General features: G+C 39.0%; 1 protein-coding gene across 3 annotated transcripts; it reads right to left on the bottom strand.

The window, feature by feature from the left end:
- Positions 1-27,538, bottom strand: TLR6 (toll like receptor 6). 3 transcript variants are annotated; one of them, XM_035005134.1, is made up of 3 exons: positions 27,483-27,538; positions 16,316-16,404; positions 1-2,942 (listed from the first exon to the last, which is right to left on the bottom strand). In XM_035005134.1, the coding sequence occupies exon 3, from the start codon at positions 2,871-2,873 to the stop codon at positions 489-491; it is 2,385 nt and encodes a 794-aa protein (XP_034861025.1). In that variant the 5' UTR covers positions 2,874-2,942; positions 16,316-16,404; positions 27,483-27,538; the 3' UTR covers positions 1-488. The 3 variants fall into 3 exon arrangements, with proteins under 3 accessions (XP_034861025.1, XP_034861024.1, XP_034861026.1); XM_035005133.1 differs by lacking the exon at positions 27,483-27,538 and adding an exon at positions 18,984-19,661; XM_035005135.1 differs by lacking the exons at positions 16,316-16,404; positions 27,483-27,538 and adding an exon at positions 18,984-19,661.
- Positions 27,539-27,646: the final 108 nt, after the last annotated feature.

Genomic DNA, 27,646 nt, shown 5'->3' with positions numbered 1-27,646 from the left:
TGAACAAAAAATCTTTATTTTTCATAACTGGTCTAATTCTTTCCCAAGCTCTGAAGTTGAACAGGATGACAAAGCTCACCCAGAGGCCAGTGAGGCTCCATAAGACACTCCCAGGGCCACTGAGTACACTTCAGAGGTTGACCCTTTCCTTGCTGCCATGAAGTCCCATAATCTCCTGCTCACACAGAATCCATTTGGGAAAGGATAAGGGAGAGCAAATGTCCTTGAATGAGCATGTACTCAAGAGTGTTTCCATTTGAAAAAGAATGGTTGAACCAGAAGGGACTGAGGTACCTGTAATAGGCAAGTTTGAGCATCACCTCAGCCTTCAGCCTTGCTCACTAGCTTAGTTGAAATATAGTTTCCATTAAGTCTTCCCTGAATGTGTAGAGCTAATAAAGGCACCACCTAGACAGCAACTCAAAACCATCATGTTCAGCAGAATCCAATTAATGACGGTTTCTTAAATAGAATTTCCTGACTTTTTTTTAAGTTTCTGCATCATTGTTTTCAGCAATTAATTCTAACTTCATATTAAAAGCAGCTCTAATATTAGCCCAAAAAAGTCCATGTTTGCTCTTCTCCTTGGGCCATTCCAAGTAAGTCCGCTGTGTCATAAGAGCCTTCAGCTTGTGATACTTGCTGGGAATGCAGTTCTGTGGAATGGGTTCCAGCAAGATCAAGATTAAGTTATTAGATCCTTCATGAAAGAGATTGTGGTGGGCAAAGTAGAGTTCATAATGGCACCACTCACTCTGGACAAAGTTGGGAGACAAAACAAAGATGGACTTGTAACTTCTCTCAATGCAGTTTATGATATTTTCCACAATGCTCTTGCCAGGAACAAAGTTTCTCTCATGGAGACAAATCCTTATATCTTCTTTTTCTAGGCAAGGTACCAGTTCATTCTTCACCCAGGCAGAATCATGTTCACTGTATGAAATAAAAGCATGGAACTGGAGGGTTCTTTGGAGTTCTTCTAAAGGTATGTTCCTTGCCCTGCGCCGGGTCTGGGTCCACTGACACACCATCCTGAGATACCAGGGCAGATCAAAGTAGATACAGAGAGCAGTCACAGTAAGAGTCAACACCAGCACAGTGATCCCAATGGTAACAAGCAGCAGAGTTGTGTTGCAGGATAACTGAGACATGTGAAAGTCCTTCAGTGGGGTTCCCTTATAGTTTTCTGGATAGCCACACTTATAAGAATCAGGCCAACCCTCTACCACTTCACTTGATACTTGGCCTAGACTTTGGACAAATTCTCTTAGCTCACATGTACATTGGAATGGATTGTTCCCTGCTCTTATGGACCTAATCTTCTGGCAGCTCTGGAAGAAATCAGCTGATGGGTTGGAAATTGAATTAGAGTCAATAATCAGTACAGAAAGACTGCTAAAAGTATCACAGTCAGGAAGGTGGGCTAAAGAATTGGAAGCAACATTGAGTTCTTGTAAAGCTTCTAGTTTCATGATTGGTTTAGGAATGCTCCTTATTCTGTTATCGTGAAGATCAAGTACCTTCACTTTAGGAGGTAAACATCTGAAAACAGAGTCAGCAAGTATATTTGAAGACAAATTTAACACCACTATACTCCCAACCCAAGTGCAATCTCCATCATGTCTATCATATTCCAAAGAATTCCCACTAACATCCAATATTTCCAAAGATGTCATATGCTTAGTCATGAGACCTACTTTGTAAAGGTCTTTTAATTTATTCTTTCGTAAGATAAGTGTTTCCAATCTAACTAGTTGGGAACAATTTTGAAAAACACTATCTGTGAAAACATTCTGGGTAAAGTTCAAAAACTTAAATATGTTTGATGGCGGAGGACAAAGCATGTGTATAAAAGGTGTATCTGATATGGTTAACATCATAATGTTCATCTCAGAAAAAATTGTGTATACCGCTGTCTGTGAAAAAATAAAAACTTCATTTTTAACATGTTCTATCTTCAATGCTTTCAGTGCTGTTTTAGAATAATGAAAATCTTCTTTATCAATCCTTTCAACTACTGTTAGATTATAAATATTGAGATATTCTACAGGTTTGGGCCAAAGAAATTGAAAAATTCTAACCAGGCATTTCCAAGTTGTTTTCACATGTTTGAGAGTAAAATTCAGTAAAGTTGGACCTCTAGTGAGTCCTGATAAAAATTTAATTAAAACTCCACAGTTGTTGTTATTCAATTTAATATTAGTCAGTTGTAAGCACTCTAAACTATTAACTGATATGTTCACTTGGACAGAGAATAACTGATTTGGATGGAAAACAAGGTGAAGTGTTTTTGTATTCAGAATTTGAGGACTTTCTGTTTCTTTTGCAGAATAACCTTCTAAATCCAGAAGGATATAACTTAGATGCAGATGAGCAATTGGTAGCAGATCTAGTTGTCGTAACTTTGTAGCACTTAATCCTAAAAAATGTAGTTGCGTCAGGTTGCCAAACTCCTTGCAGATGGGCAGGACATCAAAGTCATTGAACGAGAGGTCTAAATGCTTGAGACTTGTGATAAGATGGCAGGATATATTCTGTAACTGATTGTGAGATAAATCCAAATATTCCAAATCCTGGTTGAACTTGAAAATGCTAAAATCAAGGCACCAGATTCTATTATGAGAAAGTTTCAAAACTTTTAGCCCTGAGAGATAGCTCATGTCAGAGATGTGAAGCTCAGATATGTTGTTCTGAGACAGATCTAAGATTTTGGTTTTTGGTGGCAGGTCTTTTGGGACATGAATAAGCTTCATATTTGACATGTCTACTGCAAATTCACTTTCATCAGAGAACTGGATTATGGTTCCAACTATTAAGGTCACAATGTACACAAAATGAAAGCTTCCTGTGATAGAGTCTTTGTCTTTGGTCATGATGTTGAACTGGCTATTCCCGAAATGGTTGTTGCTGTTCTTCAGAACTTCTGGCTATGTGTCCAAATTCTAGAAATATAATAACATTAAGATGTATAAATATTGGATGATTGCTCTCAAACCTCCACTTTTAAAACACAAAATCTCAATGATCTTTTCATTCACTATCAGAGTCATTTCTGTCCACATACTGAAGTGTGATATTTTCCCAGTTATGCAGCTTGCTGGTGCCAGGGGAGGAAATACAGACATTATTACCCAAGAATTATGGTTGTGTTTTATCCTGTCTGGGCACTCTCTGAGGGATCCACTCAGAGGCTTGGCTTTGTTTCACCCTCTTCAGAATTTTCTCAGGGCTGGAGCAGCCTCCTGGGTAATGTTTACTGAAAATCTTTAAAGGCAAACATACTAGCCACAGGCACCTGGAACAAGGAATAACAAATGTAACAAACAGCACACATACCAAAAAGCCAGGGAAAGAAGAGCCTGGGAAAAGAGATGGGGGGTCTTTGGAAAACTCTATGTATACCATGAAATCTAGAAAGCTACACATATGTCCAGGGCTGTATGGAAGCTCAAAAGATCTAAGAAAATCCTAAACTTTCACCTCTGGCTGACCTTTGGCTTTGTGAAAGCATAAAGTGAAGGCTAAGGCAGAGTTGTAAATAGCCTGGATAAGCATTGAGGAAATGCATCAACACAGAGCCAATCTACAAAGATCAGAAGTTTTGTTTTATTTTTTCTCTAGGTGTTTAAGAAAATCTCCATCAAAGCACTAGCTAGCCACTAAGCTAATGGAGTAGAGAATTCAATGGCCACACATAAAGAATACAGTCCTTACACAATACTTTAGAGCAGTCACTAAGCAAACAACCAACCACACCCCACGACAAGCAGCAACAACAAACCCTAGGAGTGAGGAGAATCTGAGTTACTACATTGTAATATTTCCAGAGTTACCATATTACAATATTCAAAATGCCTACTTTATTTTTTTTAAAGATTTTATTTATTCATTTGAGACAGACAGAGAGAGAGAGAGCATGAGCAGGGGGGTAGTGGCAGAGGGAGAAGGAGAAGCAGACTCCCCGCTGAGCCGGGAGCCCAACGTGGGGCTCGATCCCAGGACCTGGAGATCATGACCTTAGCCAAAGGCAGATGCCTAACCATCTGAGCCACCCAGGTGCCCCCAAAATGCCTACTTTAAACAATAGAAGGCATGCAAATAAATTACAAAGTATTATCCATCTATGGGAGAAAAAAAAGAACAAAGTTAGAGAAGTGACACTACCCAACTTCAAGACTTCCTATAAAGCTACAGTAAACAAGACAATATGGTATTGGTGAAAAAATGGACAGACAGATCAACAGACCAGAATGAGTAAGTCAGAAATAGGCCCACACAAATATAGCCAACTGGTCTTTGACAAAGAAGCAAAGGCAACTCAGTAAAGAAAAGACAGTCTTTCCAACAAATGGTGCTGGAACTATAAGACATCCACATGCAACAACAAGATCAAAAAAAAGAGGGGAGGGTCTAACACAGACCTTACACTTTGCACAAAAATTAGCCCCAAATGGATCATAAATCTAAATGTAAACTGTAAAACTAAAAAACTTCTAGGGGATAATATAGAGAAAAAACTAGGTGACCTTGGGTTTGGAGATGACTTTTTAGATACAACATCAAAAACACAATCCATGAAAGAAAACATTGTTAAGTTGGACTTCACTAAAATTAAAAATTTTCTACTTTGCAAAAGACATCATTAAGACAATGAAGACAAGCCCCTGGCTGGGAAAAAATATTTACGCAACACATATCTGATAAAGGACTTGTGTTCAAAATGTACAATAAACCCTTAAATTCAGCAATAAGAAAATAGCAATTTAAAAATGGACAAAAGAGGGGCACCTGGGTGGCTCAGTCGTTAAGCGTCTGCCTTCGCCTCAGGTCATGATCCCAGGGTCCTGGGTTCAAGCCCTGCATCAGGCTCCCTGCTCAGTGCGAAGCCTACTTCTCCCTCTCCCAAGCCCCCCGGCTTGTATTCCCTCTCTCACTGTCTCTCTCTCTCTCTGTCAAATAAATAAATAAAATCTTAAAATAAATAAATAAATAATTTTTAAAATGGACAAAAGATCTGAACAGTGACCTCACCAAATAGCAAATTACCATATGAAAAGATACTCAATATCATATGTCATCAGAGAATTGCAAATTAAAATAATGAGATACCATTAGAGTGGCCAAAATCCTGAAACAACACCAAATATTGGTGAGGCTATGGGGCAACAGGGACTTTCAGTCATTGCTGGTGGGAATTCAAAATGGTACAGACACTTTGGAAGACAGTCTGCCAGTTTCTTACAAAGATAAATATACTCTGACCATATGATCCATCAATCACATTCCTAGGTATTTAATGAAATGAACTGAAAATCTAGTCCACTGAAAAAGTTTGCATGTAGATGTTTTAGCAGCTTTATTCACAACTACCAAAAACTGAAAGCAACAAGATGTCCTTCAGTAGGTAGAAAGGTAAACAAACTGTGGTACATCCATACAATGGAATATTATTCAGTGCTGAAAAGAAAGGAGTGATCAAGCCACAAAAAGAAATGGAGGAACCAAATGCATATTTCTAAGTAAAAGACACAAATATGAAAAGGCTACATGCTGTATAATTCAAACTTTATGGCATTCATAAAAAGGCAGAACTAAAGAGAAAATAAAAAGATCAATGGTTGCTAGCGTTTGGGAGAAGAGAGGGATGAATAACCAGGGCACAGAGGATTATTAGGACAGTGAAACTGTTCCATATGATATTGTAATGGTGAATACAGGACCTTCTGCATTTGTCAAAGCCCACACAACTATACAACACAAAGACTGAATCCAAATGTAAATTATGGACCTTAGTTAACAATAATATATCAATTATATAATGTACCACACTAATGCAAAATGTTGTAATAAGAAAAGTATACAGAGTGGAGAAGGGGTCTATGGGAACTCCTGGACTATTTGCTCAATTTTTCTATAAAACTAAAACGTCTCTAAAAAAATAGAGTCCATTAATTTAAAAAGAGGAGAAGTATATAGAAATGCAACAAATTTCTGCATATTAATTTTGTATCCTGCAACTTTACTGAATTCATTTAACAATTCTAGCAGTTTTTTGATGGACTCTTTAGGGTTTTCTATGTATATAATCATGTCATCTGCAAATAGTGAAAACTGTACTTCTTCCTTACCAATTTGGATGCCTTTATTTCTTTTCCTTGTCTGATTGCTATGGCTAGGACTTCCAGTATCATGTTGAATAAGAGTGGTGAGAATGGACATCCTTGTTCCTGATCTTAGAGGAAAAGCTCTCAGTTTTTCTCCACTGAGTATGATGTTAGCTGTGGGCTTTTCATATAAGACCTTTATTATGTTGAGGTATGTTCTCTGTAAAACTACTTTGATTTGAGAGTTTTTATCATGAATGGGATGTATACTTTGTCAGCTGCTTTTTCTGCATCTATTGAGATGATCATATGGTTTTATCCTTTCTCTTGATGTGATGTATCACATTAATTGTTTTGCAAATACTGAACCACCCTTACATCCCTCGAATAAATTCCACTTGATAGTGATGAGTGATTTTTTAAAATGTATTATTGGATTCAGTTTGCTTGTATTTTGATGAGGATTGTTGCATCTATGTTCATCAGAGATATTGGCTTGTAGCTCTTTTTTTGTAGTATCTTTATCTGGTTTTAGTTTCAGGGTAATGCTGGCCTCATAGAATGAATTTGGAAGCTTTTCTTCCTCTTCTATTTTTTGGAATAGTTTGAGAAGACCAAATATTAATTCTTCTTTAAAGTTTGATAGAATTTGTCTGTGAACCCATCTGTTTCTGGAGTTTTGTTGGGAGCTTTTTGAATACTGATCTAATTTTATTGCTAGTAATCAGTCTGTTCAAATTTTCTATTTCTTCCTGATTCAGTTTTGGAAGGTTACAAATTCTTCTGTTGTCCGATTTGAAATTAAGAGAAACAATCCCATTTACAATTGCACCAAAAATAATAAAATACCTAGGAATAAACTTAACCAAGGAAGTGAAAGGTCTGTACTCCAAAAACTATGAAACATTGATGAATTAAATTGAAGATAACACAAATTTAAAAAATTCCATGCTCATGGATTGGAAGAACCAATATTATTAAAATGTCCATACTACCCAAGGCAATCTACAGATTTAATGCAATCTCTATCAACATACCAACATCATTTCACAGAACTAGAGCAAATACTAAAATTTGTATGGAACAACAAAAGACCCTGAATAGCCAAAGCAATCGAGAAAAAAGAACAAGGCAGAGGTATCACAGCCTCAGATTTCTAGATATACTACAAAGCTGTAGTAATAAAAAAAAAAACCTATACTTACACAAAAATAGATGCATAGATCAATAGAACAGAACAGAGAGCCCAGAAGTAAACCCACATTTATATGGTCCATTCATCTACAATAAAGGAGGCAAGACTATACAATGGGGAAAAGACAGTCTCTTCAAAAAATGGTGTTGGGAAAATTGGACCACTACTTACACCATACACAAAAATAAAATCAAAATGGATTTTAAAAAACAGGAAAAAAAGGAGAAGAAAAAATCAATAGAAATGGTTACTGAAGAAGCACAGGCATTTACTTACTAGACAAAGGTTTTAAATCAACTGTCTTAGAAGTTAACTACATGACTATGGTCTCTTTTCATTGGACTTAGAGGATACTTTATTCTCTTTTAAAAGGCAGTCCTTTATCCCTCCAAAAGGTTATATCACTCAGTTTGATAATCTAAAATTGTATAAAAGGGCAATCAAGGAGCTATTTCCAGAAACTACAAGACATTCTCAAAAGTCTACACCAGTATTCAATTTGGCACTAGACTCAGCCATCTGCTGCAACCAGTGACTTCTCATGGGTCAAGGGCTAACAAACCCATTTATCTCTTTCTCCAGGGACTAATCTTACCTAGGGTTAACTTTCTAGCTCTTTTCTGAAAACCTGACACACATAGAATGTCCACTGTGTTACCAGAAAACATTAGATGAGTGTGAGATAAGCTCCTGGTGGTCATTGTGAAGCCATGCACGCAGTTGGCCAGACGTTCAGATCCTCAGCTAGTTTGGCCAAGGCAACATGAGATAAAAGGAATGGGGGGCACCTGGGTGGCTCAGTTGGTTGAGTGTTCAGCTCTTGATTTTGGCTCAGATCATGATCTTAGGATCCTGGAATCGAGTCCCACATTGGGCTCATGCTCAGCAGGAAGTCTACTTGAGGATTCACTCTCCCTTTCCCACTGCCCCACCCCCTGCTCATGCTCACATGCTCTCTCTCTCAACTAAAAACAAATAAATCTTTAAAGAAAAGGAATGGGGAGGAAGGTGGGTGAAGGTTAGAAGGTCCATCCACCTGTGGCTTGATGCCTAAATCTCTGTGGTACATGACAGGATAAATCCTTTTGTGAGGGTGAAGATTGGAATAAGGCCAAGTTTGTGTCACAAGGAAGAACCACCTACTCCCTCCACCTCCATGAACTGGACCTCACCAATACCAGTTGTAGCTGGGCTGGGAGAGATGATACCACTGTTCATGGAGCCATTTGAGAAGATATGACACACCAAACTGGACATTTATGACTGGCTGAGGGGTAGAAGCAGGCACAGCAGCCCACAGACCCCATGTTTGTGACTGAGACAAAGCAGTGGGACTATAATTGTGCAAAAGATCAAGCAAGAAGCTAGTCCCAGAAACTAAGACAAACACTCATGAGTCTATACCATTCCAGCTTTGATCTGCACGGAAAAGCATTTATGAGCCCCTGCAGGGAACAAAAGATAGCAGGACAGACAGGGTTCCCCAGCTGCCTAATTCCCACTGCAGCATCCTAAAAGCAGCAATGACAGCTGTGATGTCCACAGGGCAGCATCCTGCACCTACACCAGAGTGCCCACAGCCGCACCTGCCTGGAACCACCTACACGTAGACGTTAGAGGTACTCTTACAGACCGGGAAGAGGCAGATGAGATAACATAAATACTCCACCCTTTGTGGCCACGGGAAATTTTTTTAGTCACAGGATCTCATTCTTTGACACAATTCCCATAAAAATGGATTTGTGTTTTTCCAATTCCACTAGACTAAAAGCAACAAATTGAGAGAGATAGGAATTGGCATTTGATAATCTGAAAACATCAAGTTCCTACAGTTGACATGCAGATAAAACAGGAAAGGAGAGTGAAATATTAAAAAGTACATTGAAGAAGTCAGAAGGCATGTCAATTTGAAGCTGCTGTATGTATGGGATAACAGTTTTCCCAGAGCCCAGAAAGTCTTACTGTACTACAGCAGATTAGAGGCGTTGATGTTCATGACACTGATGCTGAGTGAATGAGTAAAGATTACCTGTCTGAAGAGTGGAGGCAGGTGCACGAAGCCACAGACGCCATACTTGAGACTGGTACAAAGGGTTGGAATGTGAGGTTCACTATACCCTATTCAAGAGCTGATCTACACAGGTAAATGTCTAGAAGCTCCCAGGTGACAAGAGCAGACATTTCTTAAGTAGGGCCTTGTGTAGCAGGAACAATTGAAAGCAGATGTTGACTACTTGTTGTTCAGTTTTATTAACAAAAGGACCCACTGTTCATCACCTGAAGGTATACTGGAAATAGTAAAATAGTTAAGAGGTAAGTAGGGTTTCAATGAACCATTCTTTGGAAGAGTAAAACTCTTCTGGGCGGGAGAATTTCATTACAAAATGGCATACGGTTAAAAGTCCCTAGGGGTGCCTGGGTGGTTCATTCGGTTAGGCGTCCCACTCTTGGTTTCGACTCAGGTCATGATCTCAGGGTTATGAGATCAAGCCCCGCCTCGGCTCTGCACTCAGCATGGAGTCTGCTTGAGATTCTTTTCCCCTCCTTCTCCCTCCCCCTCTGCTCACCCCCCCACCACTCACACACACACACACACACACACACTCACTCACTCTCTCAAAATAAATAAATAAATAAATAAATAATAGAATTTTTAAAAGTCCCTCACTGCTCCTCTTCTGCAGCCTCTCCCAACTGCCACCAAAACACCCATGAAAACACAGAAACTTCTAAAAACCCACCTTGCCATCAAAAACAAAGAAGGATAGAAAATTGATGGTGGGATCCAAAAGCATCTACACACATGGAAAGGTATCAGGAGCCATTTTAAGGAAAATCCATCATACTCAAGCTTTGTCTCGGGAAAATAGACTCCTTGACAAAAGGTGGGAAGGAATTTTGTCCCTCCCTCTGTTTGCATATCTGTTTGCAGATGTATGATCTTATATGTAGAGAGTCTGAATGACTTCATGAAAAAACTGTTAGAACTATTAAATTCAGTAAGGTTGCAGATAGAAAGCCAACATACAAACAGTTGCATATCTATGTATTAACAACAAACTATCTGAAAAAGAAATAAAAAAAAATCCCATTTACAAATGCATCAAAAAGACTAAAATAGCTGGGAATAATTTTAACTAAGGAGGTGAAAGACCTGTATACTGAAAACTATAAGACATTGGTGAAAGAAGTTGAAGAAGACACAATTCCAGTATTCATTGATCAGAAGAATTATACTGTTATAGTGTTCATACTACCCAAAGCCATCTATAGATTCAGTGCAATCTCTATTAAAATTCCAAGGGCATTTTTTTTTTTTTAAAGATTTTATTTATTTATTTGACAGAGACACAGTGAGAGAGGGAATACAAGCAGGGGGAGTGGGAGAGGGAGAAGCAGGCTTCCCACAGAGCAAGGCGCCTGATGCGGGGCTCGATCCCAGGACCCTGGGATCATGACCTGAGCCGAAGGCAGACGCTTAATGACTGAGCCACCCAGGCGCCCCCCAAGGGCATTTTTCACAGAAGTGGAAAAGAGAATTCTAAAATTCATATGAAATTACAAAAGACTCCAACTGTCAAAGCAATCTTAAGGCAGAACAAAGAGGCATCATACTTCATGATTTCAAACTATACTACAAAGCTGTAGTAATCAAAACAGTATGGTGTTGGCATAAAAACAGACAATGTAGAACAGTGGAACAGAATCAAGAACCCAGAAATAAACCCATGCTTATACAGTCAACTAATATTTGACAACTAATATTTGACAAGGGAGGCAAAAATACTTGAAAATGTAGTCTCTTCAGTGGTGAATGGTATTGGAAAAACTGTATATGCACATGTAAAAGAATTGGACCCCTATCTTACCCACTTACAAAAAAGCTTACTCCAAGTGGATTAAAAACTTAACTAAAAGACGCGAAATCATAAAGTTCCAAGAAGAAAATATAGGGGAAAAGCTCCTGACATTAGTCTTGGCAATAATTTTTTGGATCTGACACCAAAAACATAGGCAACAAAAACAAAAATAAACAAATGAAAGTACATCAAACTAAAAAGTACTGTACAACAAAAGAAACAAGCAGCAAAATGCAAAGTCAACCTACAAAATTGGAGAAAATATTTATAAATCATGTTATCTGATAAGGGATTAATACCCAAAATATATAAGGAACTCAGAGAACTCAATAGGAAATAATAATAAATTTTTTAAAATAATTTGATTAAGAAATGGACAGAAGACCTGAATAGACATTTTTTCAAAGAAGACATACAGATAGCCAACTAGTACATCAGAAGATGCTCAACATCACTGATCATCAGGGAAATGCAAATCAAAACCACAATGAGCTATCACCTCACACTTGTTAGAATGGATCTCAAAAAGACAAAGATAACCTGTGTTGACAAGGATGTAGAGAAAAGGGAACCCTTGTGCACCATTGGTGGGAAGATAAATTGGTACAGCCATTGTGGAAAACAGTAGTTTCCTCAAAAAATTAAAAATAGAATTAGCATATGATCCAGCAATCCCACTTCTGGGCACATATCCAAAGGCAATGAAATCACTGTCCCAAAAAATCATGCTTCAGTATATTCATTGCAGGATTATTCACAATAGCCAGGACATGAAAACAACATAGGTGTCCAATGGCAGATGAATAGGTAAACAAAATGTGAGATATATATAAAATGGAATATTATTTAGCCATAAAAAGAAGGAAAGCCTGCCATTTGTGACAACATGGATAGAACTTGAGGGCATTATGCTAAGTGAAATAAAGTCAGACTGAGAAAAATAAATGTATGATCTCACTTAGGAGAATCTAAAAAAGCCAAACTGATAGAAACAGGGAGTAGAAAGGGGGTTGCCAAGGGCTTGGAGACAGGGGAAATGAGGAGATGCTGGTCAAAGGGTACAAACTTCCAGATATAAGATGAATGAGTTCTGGGAATCTAATGTGCAGCCTAATGACTATAGTTAACAGTACTGTATTATATACTTGAGAGTTGCTAAGACAGCAGATTCTCACAACTGAAAATAAAAGGTCATTATGTGAGGTGATGGATTTGTTAACCTTTTTGTGGTAACATTTTGCAATATATACATATATATTGTTATATATGTGTGTATATTGCTATATATATGTATGTATCAAATTATCACATTGTAGATCTTAAATTTACACAGTGTTATATGTTAATTATATCTCAATAAATCTAGGGGGGAAAAAGAACTGAATAAGAGGTAGGGAGGGACTTTAGGGTGGGTGCATATTGCATTCTGAGATGTGTAAGCCATACAACAATACTTGTAAAAGGGCAAAGATAAGAACACTAGGGGGCTGTATTCATCAGGAATTGCAGTTTGTATATGTAATACTCCATTAGGTCAAAGTATCAGAGAATTGGGCAATGAGGATAAGAGAGTTTACTACTTCATACTGGTTAAAACAAATAGCTCACAATGAAAATATAACAGATAAAGACACTTCACAGTGAATAACTGCATCAAAATTTACAAAGCAAAAATGCTAAAAACACAAGGAGATATTGATAGTGAAGACATGTAGTGCATTTCTCTGGGTCACAAATAGATCAAGCACATAAGATATGCATATGAGGATTTGAATAAAATAATTAATAAAGGATTTAATAGAGACTTTGAACCTATAGGAAAAGAATATTGTACTAAGTCCCCAGGTTTCATGGAGCATTTGCTAATATTGATTCTTAAGTCAAATAAATTTTTAAATAAATACTCCAAAGCAGAAATTTGTAAAGTCATTTTTCAGACTACAAAATAAACTTTTTAAACCACTTTTTAAAACGTTCTAAACATTTTCTGGATCAAGAAAATCACATTTTCAATTACAAACATTAAAAATTATGAGAGTCAACAATGTCGTGTGCACATACTCTAGCCTCCTCCTCTTGCCCTAAATCCCCTAAATGATGGGGGAGAAAAATACACACACTTACACACACACATATTTAAAGCCAGGAAGAGAAGTCTTTAGGGGAACTGAAACCAAGAGAAGTTTCTGAAAATCACAAGCAGACTGGACTATGACAGAGTACTAGCTTTTGAAAGATGTCCACCTCCTAACCCCAGAACTTGCAAATATGCTATTACATGGAAAAAGGAAATTCAAGTTGAAGATGGAATTAAATTTGCTAATTCATTGACCTTAAAATAAGAGGGTTATCCTGGGGCACCTGGGTGGCTCAGTTGGTTAAGCAACTGCCTTCGGCTCTGGTCATGATCCTGGAGTCCCGGGATTGAGTTCCGCATCGGGCTCCCTGCTCAGCGGGGAGTCTGCTTCTCCCTCTGACCCCCCCCCCCCATCTCATGCTCTCTCTCTCTCTCATTCTCTCTCTCAAATAAATAAAATCTTTAAAAAAAAAAAAAAAAGAGGGTTATCCTGGATTATTCAAGTAGAACCAGTCTAATTACAAGGGTTCTTAAAAACAGAAGAGGGAGGCAGAAGAGGAGGTCAGAGTGACCTGATGTGAGAAGGGCTTGAGTTGCCATGAGGAAGGGGCCATGAGCCAAGAAATGCAGGTAGCATTCAGAAACTCAAAAAGGCAAGTAAATGGATTCTCCCCTAGAGCCTCCAGAAGGAATGCAGCTTTGCCAACACCTTTATATAAGCCCAACAAGACCTATGTTGGAGTACTAACTTACATAACTGTAAGATAATAGATGTGTTTTTTAAGCCACTGAGTTTGTGGTAATTTGCTACAGCAGCAATATAAAATTAATACAGACTAGTTTGGCCCATGCTTCTGACAAACAGGCTGTGAAAACAGACCAACAAGCAGTTTGACATGGAGCTTCAACTACAATTTGGGTTGCACAATCAAAAAGCATGAAACAAAAAAACCCCACCATGATGGAAAGGAACCAAACTCAAGATATAAGAGAAGTTAACACCCAAACAACTATTTTAAAATGGGGAAAAAAAAAAAAGAGAGAGAGAAGAAAACAGAGATAAAAGAGCAGAATAGCATTGATAATAGATAGATATCCTGAGAGAGAGATAAGTATTCTAAAAAAGAATGGAATAGGGATCGTGGAAATTAAAAACTTAATAACTGAAATGGAAAACTCATTGTATGAGTTGAGTTGCAGAGTGGCAATGCTGATGTGAGAATTTGTGAGATGGAAGACCAAGAAGAGAATTTTCCCAAAACACAGCACAAGAGGCCAAATGATATAAACAAGAAATACTAAAAGACTTGGAAGACAGATCCACCATCTAAATTACCAGAGGACAGACTATCCTCTGAAAAATAAACTGACTCCCCAACAACAACAACAAAAAAAGGCAATAAAGGGGACACAAGAAGGAATACTTTGCAAAGAAGGTAGGAAAAATTAGTGCTAAATTCCAATAAGTATGAATGACAAAAATTTTAATAAAAATGTGGAACTAAAATTGCCAACAATTACAAGGGAGTTAGTAGACAATGGGGGAGAGGGAGAGAGTGAACTAAAAGCATGCTGTGATCCTTGCCTGATTAAGGAGAATCTATAGATACCAGTTAATTCAAGATGTTACTAGAAAAATACAAGTCTAAGTATGTATATTATAAAATTAAGAGTAATTACTAGAAAATACAAATAAAAGAGATAAATTCCAATCATTTGGTGGTGGGGAGAAGCTCAGAATGAAGAAATCCTAATCCATCTAGCTCCTAACTGAAGGAGTAATACATAATGATTAATTAGGGTTTTCCTAATACTGTAAGAATGGCTTATTATTATTAACAAATCTATGATGATAATACATAAATAGATAAAAGGAGAAAAGCAGATGAGCATCTCCACAGATGTTAAAAATTCACCTGTTAAATTCAGCATTTATCTCTGACTAAAAATACAACTTTAATTAAAGTAGATATTGAAAAGATACTTTGAAAACTTGATGAAAAAATATTACCTAACTTAAATATCCCACTCCCAAGGCATTTCTGTTAAATTCAAAGTCAAAAATGCCCACTGTTATTTAACAGTGTTCTAGAAGTTCCAGCCATTATAATTAAGGTGGGAGAGGAGGAATGAGAGAGAGAAATATTGGAATGCAGAAAATAAAATGATCACTATTTTTAGATATATGATTGTTAGCATGGAAAATCCAAGAGAAGTAATGGAAAAACTGTTAAAACCAGTAAAAAAGAGTATGATAAAGTGGCCAGTACAAAATAAATTATTTTTTGAAAAGGAAATCTAATTATCTAAAAATAGTGGGTTGTCAAGTAAATTATGGTTATCTCCATATAATTAAATATTACCATGTGGCCTTTAAAAATAATGAAAACCTAATTCCATGGGAAATTGCACACCATCTATATGTAAGTGACAAAAAGTTTATTTTTAAAATGTACAGCAATAAATATGTATAGATACACGTGGGAAAATTAAGATACATTATCAAGATACTAAGTAATTATCTCTACATGGTAAGATTATAAGGGAATTTTATTTTCCTCTTAGCTGTTACCTGTACTCTTCAAATTTTCAACATTCAAAATTAAGAAGAGCACATTATTGGGGTGCCTGGGTGGCTCAGTTTGTTAAGCATCTGACTCTTGATTTCGGCCAGGTCCTGATCTCAGGGTCGTGAGATAGGGCCCCCATCAGGCTCTACACTGGGTGTGAAGCCTGCATAAGATTCTCTCTCTCCCTCCCTCTGCCCCTCCCCCCCACTTGCACTCTTTCTCTCTCAAAAAAATAATTAATTAATTAAAAAATAACGATAATATATAAAAAAGAAGAGCACATTATTTGCTCAGAAAATATACCAAAGAATTAAAAATCAATAGTTAATAATATGAATTATGTCCAATCTCACAAAAAATAAAAATGTTCCCTATGTTCATTGCAGCATTATTTACAAAAGCCAGGATATAGAAGCAACTCAGGTGTCCATCCATGGATGAATGGATAAAGAAGATATTTATACAGTATTTATACAATAGAATATTCCTCAACCGTAATTATTACTTACCATTTGCAACAACGTGGATGGACCTGTAATGCTGAGTGAAGCCAGTCAGACAAAGACAAATACCCTATGATTTCACTTATATGTGGAATCTAAAAAACAAAACAAACAAATAAATGACAAAAAATAGAAAACAGACCCATAAATACAGAGAACAAATAGGTGGTGGCCAGAGCAGAGAGGGGTGGGAAGATGGGCAAAATGGGTGAAGTGGAGTGGGAGGTATGGGCTTCCAGTTACGGAATGAATACGTCAAGGTGATAAAAGGTACATCATAGGGAAGATAGTCAATGTCATTGTAATAGTATCATATGGTGACAGATGGTAACCACACTTGGAGTGAGCACTGCATAACATTTAGATTTGTTGAGTCACTATATTGTGAACTGATACTAATGTATTAAAACTAATGTAACGCTGCCTGTCAACCATACTTGAATTTTTTAAAAATGCATATTAAAACAAGACAGGACCTAACATCTAGATGAATCATGTTCTGGATCTCAGTTTAGACAGACCCAGCAAAGAAGTTACTTGAATAACAAAGGAAGAAGGGATTTTAGAATGGACCCAGCACTAGATTCTATTAAAAGATAATAAATGTTAATTTTTGATAATGTGCTTTGGCCATGTAGGAAAATGTACTTCTTTTAAGAGATATAGAATGAAGCATTTACAGAGGGAATGTTATGATGTCTATAATTTATTCAAGCATAAAAAGATAAAGTGAATCAAATGGGAATTCTTGTTTCTTCAAGATTAAAAAATGTATGATTATTTTTACCTACCAAACTGGAAGAATTAAAAAATATAATAGCCAGCATTGGCAGGTGTGACTAAAATGAGAACTCTTGTTTACTACTGGCAGAAATGAAAAATTAGTACAAGCTTTCTGAAGGGCAATTTGGTCACATACAGAAATTCCTTAAAAACATGCTTCCCCTTATTTTAGCAATTCCACTTCTCAGAATTTTCCCTAAAGGAATTATCAGAAATACACATAAAACTATTACTATGAAAATGCTTGTAACGTGATAAAAAATTGAAAAAAAAATGAAGTCTAGTCTAGAAAACAGTTTAATCAGTTACTGTATACCTAAAACACAGAATAGGTAGCCTCATGCAGCCTCAAATACTGTACTTTTGAAATAATAGAATATGTTATATAAATATAATTTATATTTATATTAAATATAAGCTATAAATAATATAATGAATAAAAGAATACAAAATCATGTATGTAGTAGGACTCAAATTTTGTAAAATATGATTAAAACCTGATAAAATACACAAAGCCTCGGGAAAAAGAGGAGGCGATATACCAAATGCTAATAGTGGTTATCTCTGGATCTCTGAATCATAGATACATTTAATTTTCTTTCTTATACTTTTGTATATAGTTGTAAAATTTCTGATTTTGAACATTTTGTAACTCAAAAGGTTTGTCTCAAAATATAGCTAATGTAAAAATATTTTATACTTAAAGAAACCTGCTTATATTATTTGGAATATTGATACATACAGAGAACCTCTTCCACACGATAGTAGATCCTTGACACTCATGGATGAGAACGCACTGAGTGGTCTCTCCATGGTGTCTATTCAGGGGACTGAAACTCCGCCACTATGTAGGAAAGTTGACCAGCTGCCCTGAGAACATCCTACCCACCCCCCCCAACACAAATATTCCTCCAAGAGCATTTATATTCTCAAGTAGCTCCTAGTGTATACACTTAACAAGCCAGCCAGCTTTTCTATTTAAGCAAAATAAAGGAGAGGGAAAAGAGGGAGCAGACGGTCAGAGAGTTCATAATTTGCTTTAAAAGCAAGTAAAAAGAGATCAAAGGTAAAAGTATTTTTTTTTTCTTTAATGCATCCAACAAAAAGAGGGAGAAAAAAAAGACAGATAAAAGAAGCTCTATTTCAAGGGGGCAGGGAACTCTGGTGGATAGGATCTATGAAAATTAAAACTACGAAAAAGACACGATGAGCAAAACATTGAGGTAAGTGTGAGTCCACAGTTAAGTCAACTAAGACAGAAAGAAAGGCATTGCTTTACTTGCCAAAGTTTAGGTAAGAGACCTGGAAGACAGCCGTGCTAGACGCATCCCTGCCACTTCCACCATTTAATAAATGTTTATTCCGAGCGCACGGACTGTGCCAGGCGTCAGGAGCCGGGGCTGGAAATTCGAAGAACGCTGACATAATCCCTGCTTTCCAAGTGCTGCTACCTGAGTGACAGATCCGAAGGAACAACCACACCCCAAGTGACGTCACGGGGGGCGATCAAAGGCTCCCGTCCGTCTCCTACAAAAACACAAAACTTGGGCTGGGTGCCGCGCGAGGGGCAGAGACTGCTGTAAACGTTACTGGAAGCCAGCAGCTAGAGAGAGGTGAGAAATGTAGACAGAAACCGAAGAAATAGCATCAGTGTTTTCCCTGAACAATGGCTGCAAGTGCTAGTTGTTTTTACGTCTTTTCAAGACAGTCCAGGAAGACACCCCCACTTTTTTTTATCGTTCTTGGAAATTAAAAGGACGCTGAAAATCAGCTGGCAAACATTTCCAAAAGGCGGTACCTGTCTCCGGTGTCACCATCGTTCGCATTCTCTCGCGCATTTGGGGTACTCGAGGCCGTAATGTGAACAAGCCACAAAAGCCTGCTTACTTACCAGGGGGTTTCTTTCCCAGGAAAAGAGACAGTAACTTTCAGAACGCACGGGGAAAGCAAGTGCTTGACAAAATGCAGCTCCTTGGTTTAAGTACCGTGGTGCCACAGAAACGATTTTGTGCCATCTGTTGAGCCTCCTTGGAATTACACCGACATAGGAATTTCCTTTTCAAAAGTCACGTGAAAAGCACGTAGGCCCGCAAGATTTTTTTTTTTTTTTTTTTTTTTTTGGTCTGGGCTACGGGCTCAAACAGTAATCCAATTTTTAAGTTCGTACGAGCACACATTTTAGGACAATTTTAGTGGGAAGGAAAATATTTCTCCTAAGGTAAGATTTGTCTGTAAGAGTTTGCAGCCAGAGTGTTAAAAAGTGTCACCAGGGTAGAGTTATTGAATGTGGCCTGTTTTCTATGATCAGCATATTTAACATTTGCAAAATAGTTGCAACCACCGTTATCAAGCTATTTTGGAGCATTACTTTAGCTGGATGAGGTACCTTAAAGTAAAATAAGCTGAGGTCCAAGATTTGTTTTTTTAAAAATCAACTTTCAAGGAAAGTTTAGTAGTTGATGCCTATGTATGTAGCCACACCTGGGGGAAGTTGCATCCTGTTTCCCCACCTTCCGACCAACATTTGGTATTATTAGATGGATTCATTCTTTTTTTTTTTTTTACACTATTAATCACATTTATTGGGCTTTCATTGTGTACTACACACTGTTATTGGCTTTCTATGCCATTATCACATTTGATGGTAATAACGATCCCTCGAGGTAGATATTATGATTGTGCCCATTTTGTAGATGAGGAAACTAAGCCTTAAAGGCTGCAGAATTTGCCCAAAGTCCCGCAGCTAGTAAGGGCCAATAGATGCATGCATTCTTAATTCTAGAATAATAAATGACCCTGAGATGCTGCGGGACTAAATAAAAATCAATTTTCTAAAGGCCATTTAGAATAATTTTAGAACAATCAACAAAGGTTGATACAAAAAGATGGTGTCTGGTTAACAGGCAGCCAGGATATCCAATTCCCAAGACTTTCCACTTAATCAAGATCCTATAAAGAACTGAACATATGAGTTAAATAACTATTCTAGAATCGATCCCGCTGTCCAGCATTACCTCATCTTTATGAAAAACAAGTTAAGACCCTACAATTTGGCCCCTAACAAAGTGAGACGTTTGGGTAAGAATCACTTCTGCTTTCAGGGAGAAGGGAAAGGCTAGCTTCTTACTATTCATTCTTACTCATCAACCATAACAGGAAGTCTTCTCAGGCCCAGGGAGGGCCAGCAAAAGGGAACAGCGAGGGAGCCGCAACTGTCTGTGGCACTGGGAGCCAGCTTTGTGAAACAGGCAGAGGAGAAAGGGGCCAGCTGAGGTTTTAATTCCTGTTGAGGCTGTTAGAATTCAGAGAAATGTCTTTTTTTTTTTTTTTAAGATTTTATTTATTTATTTATTTGCGAGAGAGAGAATGAGAGAGAGCACATGAGAGGGGGGAGGGTCAGAGGGAGAAGCAGACTCCCCGCCGAGCAGGGAGCCCGACGCGGGACTCGATCCCGGGACTCCAGGATCATGACCTGAGCCGAAGGCAGTCGCCACCCAGGCGCCCCAGAGAAATGTCTTTAAGGAGATGATAAACCCACAGAAGTCAGCTTGTATAGAAGATAGCATCACAGTGAAACAGACAGTACTGGGCTGAACTCACAATACCAAGAACATCTTGGGCAAGTTGCTTAACCTCACAGAGTTTCCATTTATTTATCCCAAATGGGAGTATTTGTGATTTTTGAGGGAGATAATGAATATAAAGTGTCTGGAATCGTGCTTGACACAGAAGAGTAGTTATTATAGTAAGGAGCTTTGGAATTCTATACAAGCCTTACATTTTTACGTGTTGGGATGGAAAGACTTCAGGATATACTATTAAGTGAAGAAAAACAAGGAGAGCGTGATATCATTTGCATAAAATCTGGTCTGTCGGATATTTACTTAGGTTATCTTCTGGCCAGGCATTGTTCTGAGGTAATTTACAAATAGTAACTCACTTTACCCTCATAAAGATGCTGAGATAAGTCCCATCTCTATCCCCACTTAAACTGGGGTGAGGAGCCATCAGGTAACTGTCCCAGGTTGTGCGTACTTGGGCCGGGGGTCTGAACCCAGATGAAATTCAGCCCCAGCATTTGTGTGCTTCTGCACTGCACCAGGCTGCCTTGGAAGATAACACGTGTCCTTATAAGACCCACAGAGGAGAGACAGAGAGAGAGGAACAGGTGGGAAAACAGGCAGAGATTGGAGTGCAGCCACAAGCCAAGGAATGCCTGGGACCATCAGAAGCCAACAGCCCTGCCAACACCTTGATTTTGGACTTCCGGCCTCCAGAACTGGGAAAGAATGAACCTCTCTGTTGTTTTAAGCCACCCAGTTTGTGGGAATTTGTTATGACACCCACAGGAAACTGGCACCAGGGTCTACATATATATGCTGGTATATGCATAAAAATCTTAAGAAACTGTTACCTTTGAGCAGAAGAACCAAAGGAGAGAGAGGTTTTTACTCACCGTTTCATGCTCTTTTGTCCTTTTTGAATTTTTTTACTAGGTACATGCATTGGCTTTATTTTTAAAACAGTGACAGGGTGCCTGGGTGGCTCAGTCGGTTAAATGACCCACTCTTGATTTTGGCTCAGGTCATGACCTCGGAGTTGTGGGATCAAACCCCAAGTCAGACTCCATGCTCAGCACAGAGTCTGCTTGTCCCTCCCCCTCTGCTCCTCCCCCTGCTCTCTCTCTCAAATAAATAAATAAAATCTTAAAAAAAAACAACAGTGTCATAGTGAGATAGGTAAAATAACAGTCTAAGAATGGCAAATATACTATCCCAATATAGACAGAGCAAAACATTATTTTGATGATTTTTACTTTTTAAAAAACTGCCTTTCTCTTTCCCTGGAAAATCAATCAATAAATACTTGTGTCTACCAACAGCTTTAAAACAAGCTATATGAAAATTATATCATAAAATATACAAACCACTAGAAATAAAATTGGTAACTTAAATATTGATATTAAAATCCAAATCTGCTGAATAAAAAAAAAAAAGACAAGCCACATGCAGGGAAAAGGTATTTGCAATACATATAACTACAAAAGGATTAATATCCAAAATATATAACGAGTTCTTACAAGCCAATAGGAAAATGAATAACAAACCCAGTGGGGGGAAATTAGCAAAGGATATAAACAGATGGACAACAGGAAAGTAAATAGATCAAAGATATAAAGAATGCGTCCTCATTAGGATATGGGAAAATACAAATTAAGACACCCAGGAGATACCATTGTACACACCTGGGACGGACAAAAATTAAAACATCTGATAATACCAAATATTGGTCAGAATGTGAGGAAACAGGAACTCTCACACAGGTTCAGGGATTCTGATTTAAATGGTCTGGGATGGCACCAGGCATCTGTATTATTTTAAAAGCTCTAAAAAATAAAAAAAAATAATCTCTCCAGGTGATCCAGTTCCAAAGGAACAGGGCACTCTGAGATCTAAATGCCATCCTGAACACATCCCCCTCTAGTGGTCCATACTGTCCTCAACTGCATCCCTCATACCTCAGGGCCTAGAGGTGATGTAGGCATCCGACTGTCACTGCTCATTCCAGATCACTGTTCCTCCCTCCAGCCCTTGAAACCTACCCCTCCTGGGTGCACTCATCCACAGAGGCCCATCACTCCCTCATTCACTGACCATTTCAGCGCTACTCACCATCCCAAAGCAACACTGCCCCTACCATAATTCTAGTGATTTTAATAGCTATGTAGAGATTCTTTCATTCCCCCAGCTTCTTAGTTCTTGGATATTCTCTCCTCTAATAGATCTTATACTACAACCTACCTCAGCCATGCATTCCCTCATAATATAGAGGGAATAATAATAATAATACTAGATATTATTATTACCAGTGGCCCTATCCTCTCCATAATCTCAATCGCCAGCATCCCACTCTCCAGCTACCACCTCCAACTCTTTCCCTCTGCTGCCAACAATTCCTCAGCCCCACTGCACTGGACTGTGGGCATCCTTTTAATCATCCCTCTGCATTCACCCTCAACTCCTTTCCTCCTCTGTCCTCTACCCAGGTTAAATCCAACTCATCCCTGGACGGACTATACTGAGCCTGAGCAGCTGGTTGCAATTGAAGAAAATACACATCCATGCTGACTTGTTTTACTTGAAATTCATGACTGGGTCCCAACCTCAAGAGGGAGCAGCAATCCTACTACCCTTTCTACTCCCCTTCCCTAGCCCATTTACTCTATCTTATACCTCCTTCCCTCTCTTATGCTTCCAACACCTCCTTCCTTCCCCTCTCTCAGCAGATGATGCTTCATTTTTCATGCAGAAAATAAATGCAACCAGAAGAGCATTTCCTCATCCTCCCCACAAAACTCTACTAGCCTATTTGCACCTGTCTACCTGTACTTTCCTCTCCTCTCCTGAATGAACTTTGTCAAGAGCCAACGCCTCCCCGTTGAGCACTGAATTCCATTCCTGCTTGTCTACTCAAGAAAACCACTCTTTCACTCTAGCAATTATCTTTCCTCTACTATATCATCATTGTTTTGCTCTAATATATGGTTCTAATTAGCGTAAAATGCTACATTTTCTCTCATATTTGAACTCCCAATCTCTTCATCTTTGTTCCTCTTTACACCAGAACTCCTTGAAAAAGTCACCTTAGTCACTGTCTCTAAATATTCTCCTTCCATTCTCTCAAAACTACTCCAATCTGGTTTCTTTCTCCACCACTCCAGAGAAATTGTTCTTGTTAATACTCCACATTGCCAAATCCAAGGGTCAATTCTCAGGATTCATCAGAACTCTCAGCAGTATTTAACACAGTTCAAAGATGTTGCAATTTGTCTTAACTTGGCTTCTGGGACTCCATACTCCCTTCCTCCACTCTCACTCCCACACACCTCCCTCCCAACTTCATTCTAAATCACTACATTCCTTCCCAGTCTCCTTCTGGGTCCTCCTTGTCTCTCTGACTTGGCACAGCCAAGACTCAGTCTTGACCCTCCTCTCTTCTGCAACTCCATGCATTCTCATCCTGGGTCATGGCTTCAAAACTACCAATTTGCTGATGATTCCCCAGTTACTATCTCCAGCCCAGACTTCTCCCCTGAACTCCAAACTTTACATCCAACTGTCTACTAAACATTTGCTAAACTTTTCTTGTTAAAAATCAAATGCTTGAATCCTCACTACCTCAGACCACAAGCCTGTCCCTTTTGCATCCTTCCTGATCTCAGTAAGTGATAATTCTATTTTTTTAAAAAAGATGTATTTATTTATTTTGAGAGAGAGCACAGGGAGGGCAGAGGGAGAAGGAGAGAGAATCTCAAGCAGACTCCAGGCTCAGTGTGGAGCCCGATGTGGGGCTTGATCTCCTGACCCTGAGAGCACGACCTGAGCCGAAACCAAGAGTTGGATGCTTAACTGACTGTGCACCCAGGTGCCCTGTGATACTTCTATTCTATTCTATCCTACTTTTCTATCATTCAGGTCAAAATCCTTGGACTAATGTGTGACTTCTTTCGTTTCCTCCAACTCCACATCCAATCCTTCAGCAAATTTTACTGAGTGTTTCTTTGAAATATCTCCATAAGCAAAACACCTCTCATGCCCTCCACCACTCCCATGGTGGCCAAATCCATAGTCATCTCTCACATGGATAACTGCAATGGCCTCCTAACTGATCTGTCTGCCTCTGCTCTTCCCTCCACCCACCCACCTTCATTCTCTCCCAACCCAGTTGGAATCAGACACTAGAATCATGGCACACATCTACTCAAAATCTGTAAGGATTCTCTTCTCATTCAAAGTATAAGCCAAAATCCCTGTGGTTTGCAAGACACTGACTAGTCTGCCTCTTGTCTTAGACTCCACTACCGCTATGGCCTCATTCCTTCCACTCTGGCCCACCCTCCCTCTGCTCCAGCCACACTGGCCACTTTCCCATTCTGTGAATGCACCAAACATGTTCCCACACTGCTCTTGCAGTTCTCTCTGCCTAAAATGGTCCCCCCATATCACCATTTTCCACTCCCTTACTTCTTTAAAATCTACACTGAAATATCACTTCATTGCCATGGCCTTCCCAGATCACAGTTGCTCCCACCCATCATTCTGTAGGCCTATGGGCACTATATCCAGATTTTTATGGAGTCTCTTCAGCTTCCTCATCTCAGTTGAACCACACAGGAGAACAGACAATTTCATATATCTACTAAAGGTGACCTGGCTATTCCATTTCTAGCCCGAGATACCAGATACACAAAGATGGCCATTGCAGCACTTTGTGCAATAGTGAAACATGAAATACATCAAATGTCCATCAATTGGGGAATAGAAAAATTGTGGATATTCATACCGTGGAATCCTATTAAGACTTTGAAATCAATGTACTAGATCTACACATATGAACATAAATGATTCTCAAAAATATGATGAGTAAACAAATGTATAGGATGTTATTTATAAAATCTTAAAACATTGAAAAAATTCTATTTAGTATCTATTTGATGTGGGAAACAAAGGCAGAAGAAAAATTATTAAATTTCCTTACTATCTACAGCCTATTGAAACAGGCAGAGTGACATTCCTCTAGGGACTCAACGGCCTCAATGTTAATACTTTGCTAAGAGCAAAAGGCAATGTTAGCCCAACCCTCCAGGATCCTGTAAGTCTACTTTAACATATAAAAATTCCTTTGGAAACCTCCTTTATCTCTACCCCCCAAGATACATGTTGGCAATCATCCCCCAAGCATATGACCCGCCGATATACATCTGAAGGGTCTCATGACTCAGGTTTTATTAGACAGTAATAAATGACTTTTTCCCAACAAGAGCTAGCCCCCTCAAAGTCCTGGAAACCATGCTTCCAAAATTTCTTAGAGACTCACGCTATCCTGAACACTCTCCCAACTTGAAAGTCTATAATGGGCCACTCCTCATGACCCTCGTGCCGCTCTTTCTGCCCACGGGTCCTGTGCCCGTGCTTTAATAAAACCACTTTTTGCACCAAAGACGTCCCCAGAATTCTTTCTTGGCCGTCGGCTTCGAACCCTAACATCTTTCCTACATCATATGGATAAAGGTATGTGCAGTAAAGTATAGAAATATGGGTGGGAAGGATATACAGCAACCTCAGGACAGTTGTTACCTTCAGGGAAGGTGGAGAATGCAAGGGAAAGCATTTCCAACATATCTTTAACATTTTTTTTCTTTTAAAAGAAGGTTCTAAAATAAATATGACAAAAAGAAAAGTTGTTCAATCTACCTATTGTCATAATATTCTCTACTTTTTTTCTTACACAGACAAGTATTTGTCCTATTATTCTCTGCTTTTCTATATGTTTTAAAGACTCCGGAATTTTTTCAATGAATAAAGAATTTTTAAGTTGCAAAAAAATCACAGTTTTTGTAATAAAACCTGGTGGGCTTGGAAGCAGCATCAGTTGAGTAAAAAGGCGTCATTTGCGGTCAGCAGCGAAACTTGTTGCTGGAGTTGCTTGCTTGATAGGCTTTATTGGAAAGATGTGGTTTGGGTCAAAGGAGCAAAGGAAACCAGCCCTTCAAAGGGAAGGTCTGATTGCGCTTTGCCGTTCCGCGCAGCAGGGGGCGCAGGTGGGGCAAAGGTACCTGCTGTCCGTAGGGGGCGCGGGAGTCACAGGCACCGTGTTTGTGTCCACGGTACGCCAGAACACACCTGTCATACCTTTTGAACAAAATTTGCTAACACTCAGAATTGCAGCACTCGGAAAGAATCCGTTTTTAAAACTGTATTTTCCCTAACTTATATAATATATAGGTATATACATACAGATGTACTTACAAGAAAATATTTACACTATACATAAGCTTTTGTAAACTTCCCCCGGCCTCGACTTAAAATTTGGCTATGCCTGCCTTCTTTGCATGCCAACAAATCGAATGGATAGTTAATCATTTTTAATGGCGGCAGCATATGCGACTGTTGGAAGCTGCTATAATTTACTTAACCAATCGTTTATTGTGGGACGGATTAGGTCCGGGTTTTCCCGGGCATAAACAACAATAAATATCCTTGTACGTACGTATTCGCACATTTGACTGTTTACTTAAGACACATTTGCGATGTGGAATTCCTGGGCCAAAGCTAATGCTTTTGAATTTTGACCCGCATTTCCAAACTGGCCTTCTAGAAAGCGTTTTCGTTTCGTTGGTTGGTTTTAAGTCAGATTGCACTCCCTCAGGCAAGGTAAGGGAAAGCTGTTTACCGCACAATCGGGGCACCGTAAACTCTTGCTGAACTTTTGAACGACCCCTTCCCGGGGAAACTGCCTGCGGGGTTTTCCCGGCGCCTTTAAAGGCAGGAAACTGCTGCGGGGAACCCCGAGCCCCCCCCCCCCCCCCCCCCCAGGTGGAGGCACAGACCTGCAGAAACCAAGTTTCCCAGGGAGGCTCCCAGCCCGGCCGGAGGGGGTGCCGGGGCGCGTCCGCCGCGCTCGGGCTCCGGGGCGGGCGGCGCGCGGGGGCGGGGCTCCTCCTGGGCCGGCGGCGGGGCGGGGCAGCTGCGCCGGCCGCCCCCGGGGCCCCCT

This window comes from Mirounga leonina, unplaced genomic scaffold (assembly GCF_011800145.1).
Source record: "Mirounga leonina isolate KUSES-001 unplaced genomic scaffold, KU_Mleo_1.0 Mir_129, whole genome shotgun sequence".
Lineage (NCBI taxonomy): Eukaryota > Metazoa > Chordata > Mammalia > Carnivora > Phocidae > Mirounga > Mirounga leonina.
The sequence above is the reverse complement of the archived record's forward strand: the minus strand, read 5'-3'. Positions and strand labels throughout refer to the sequence as shown.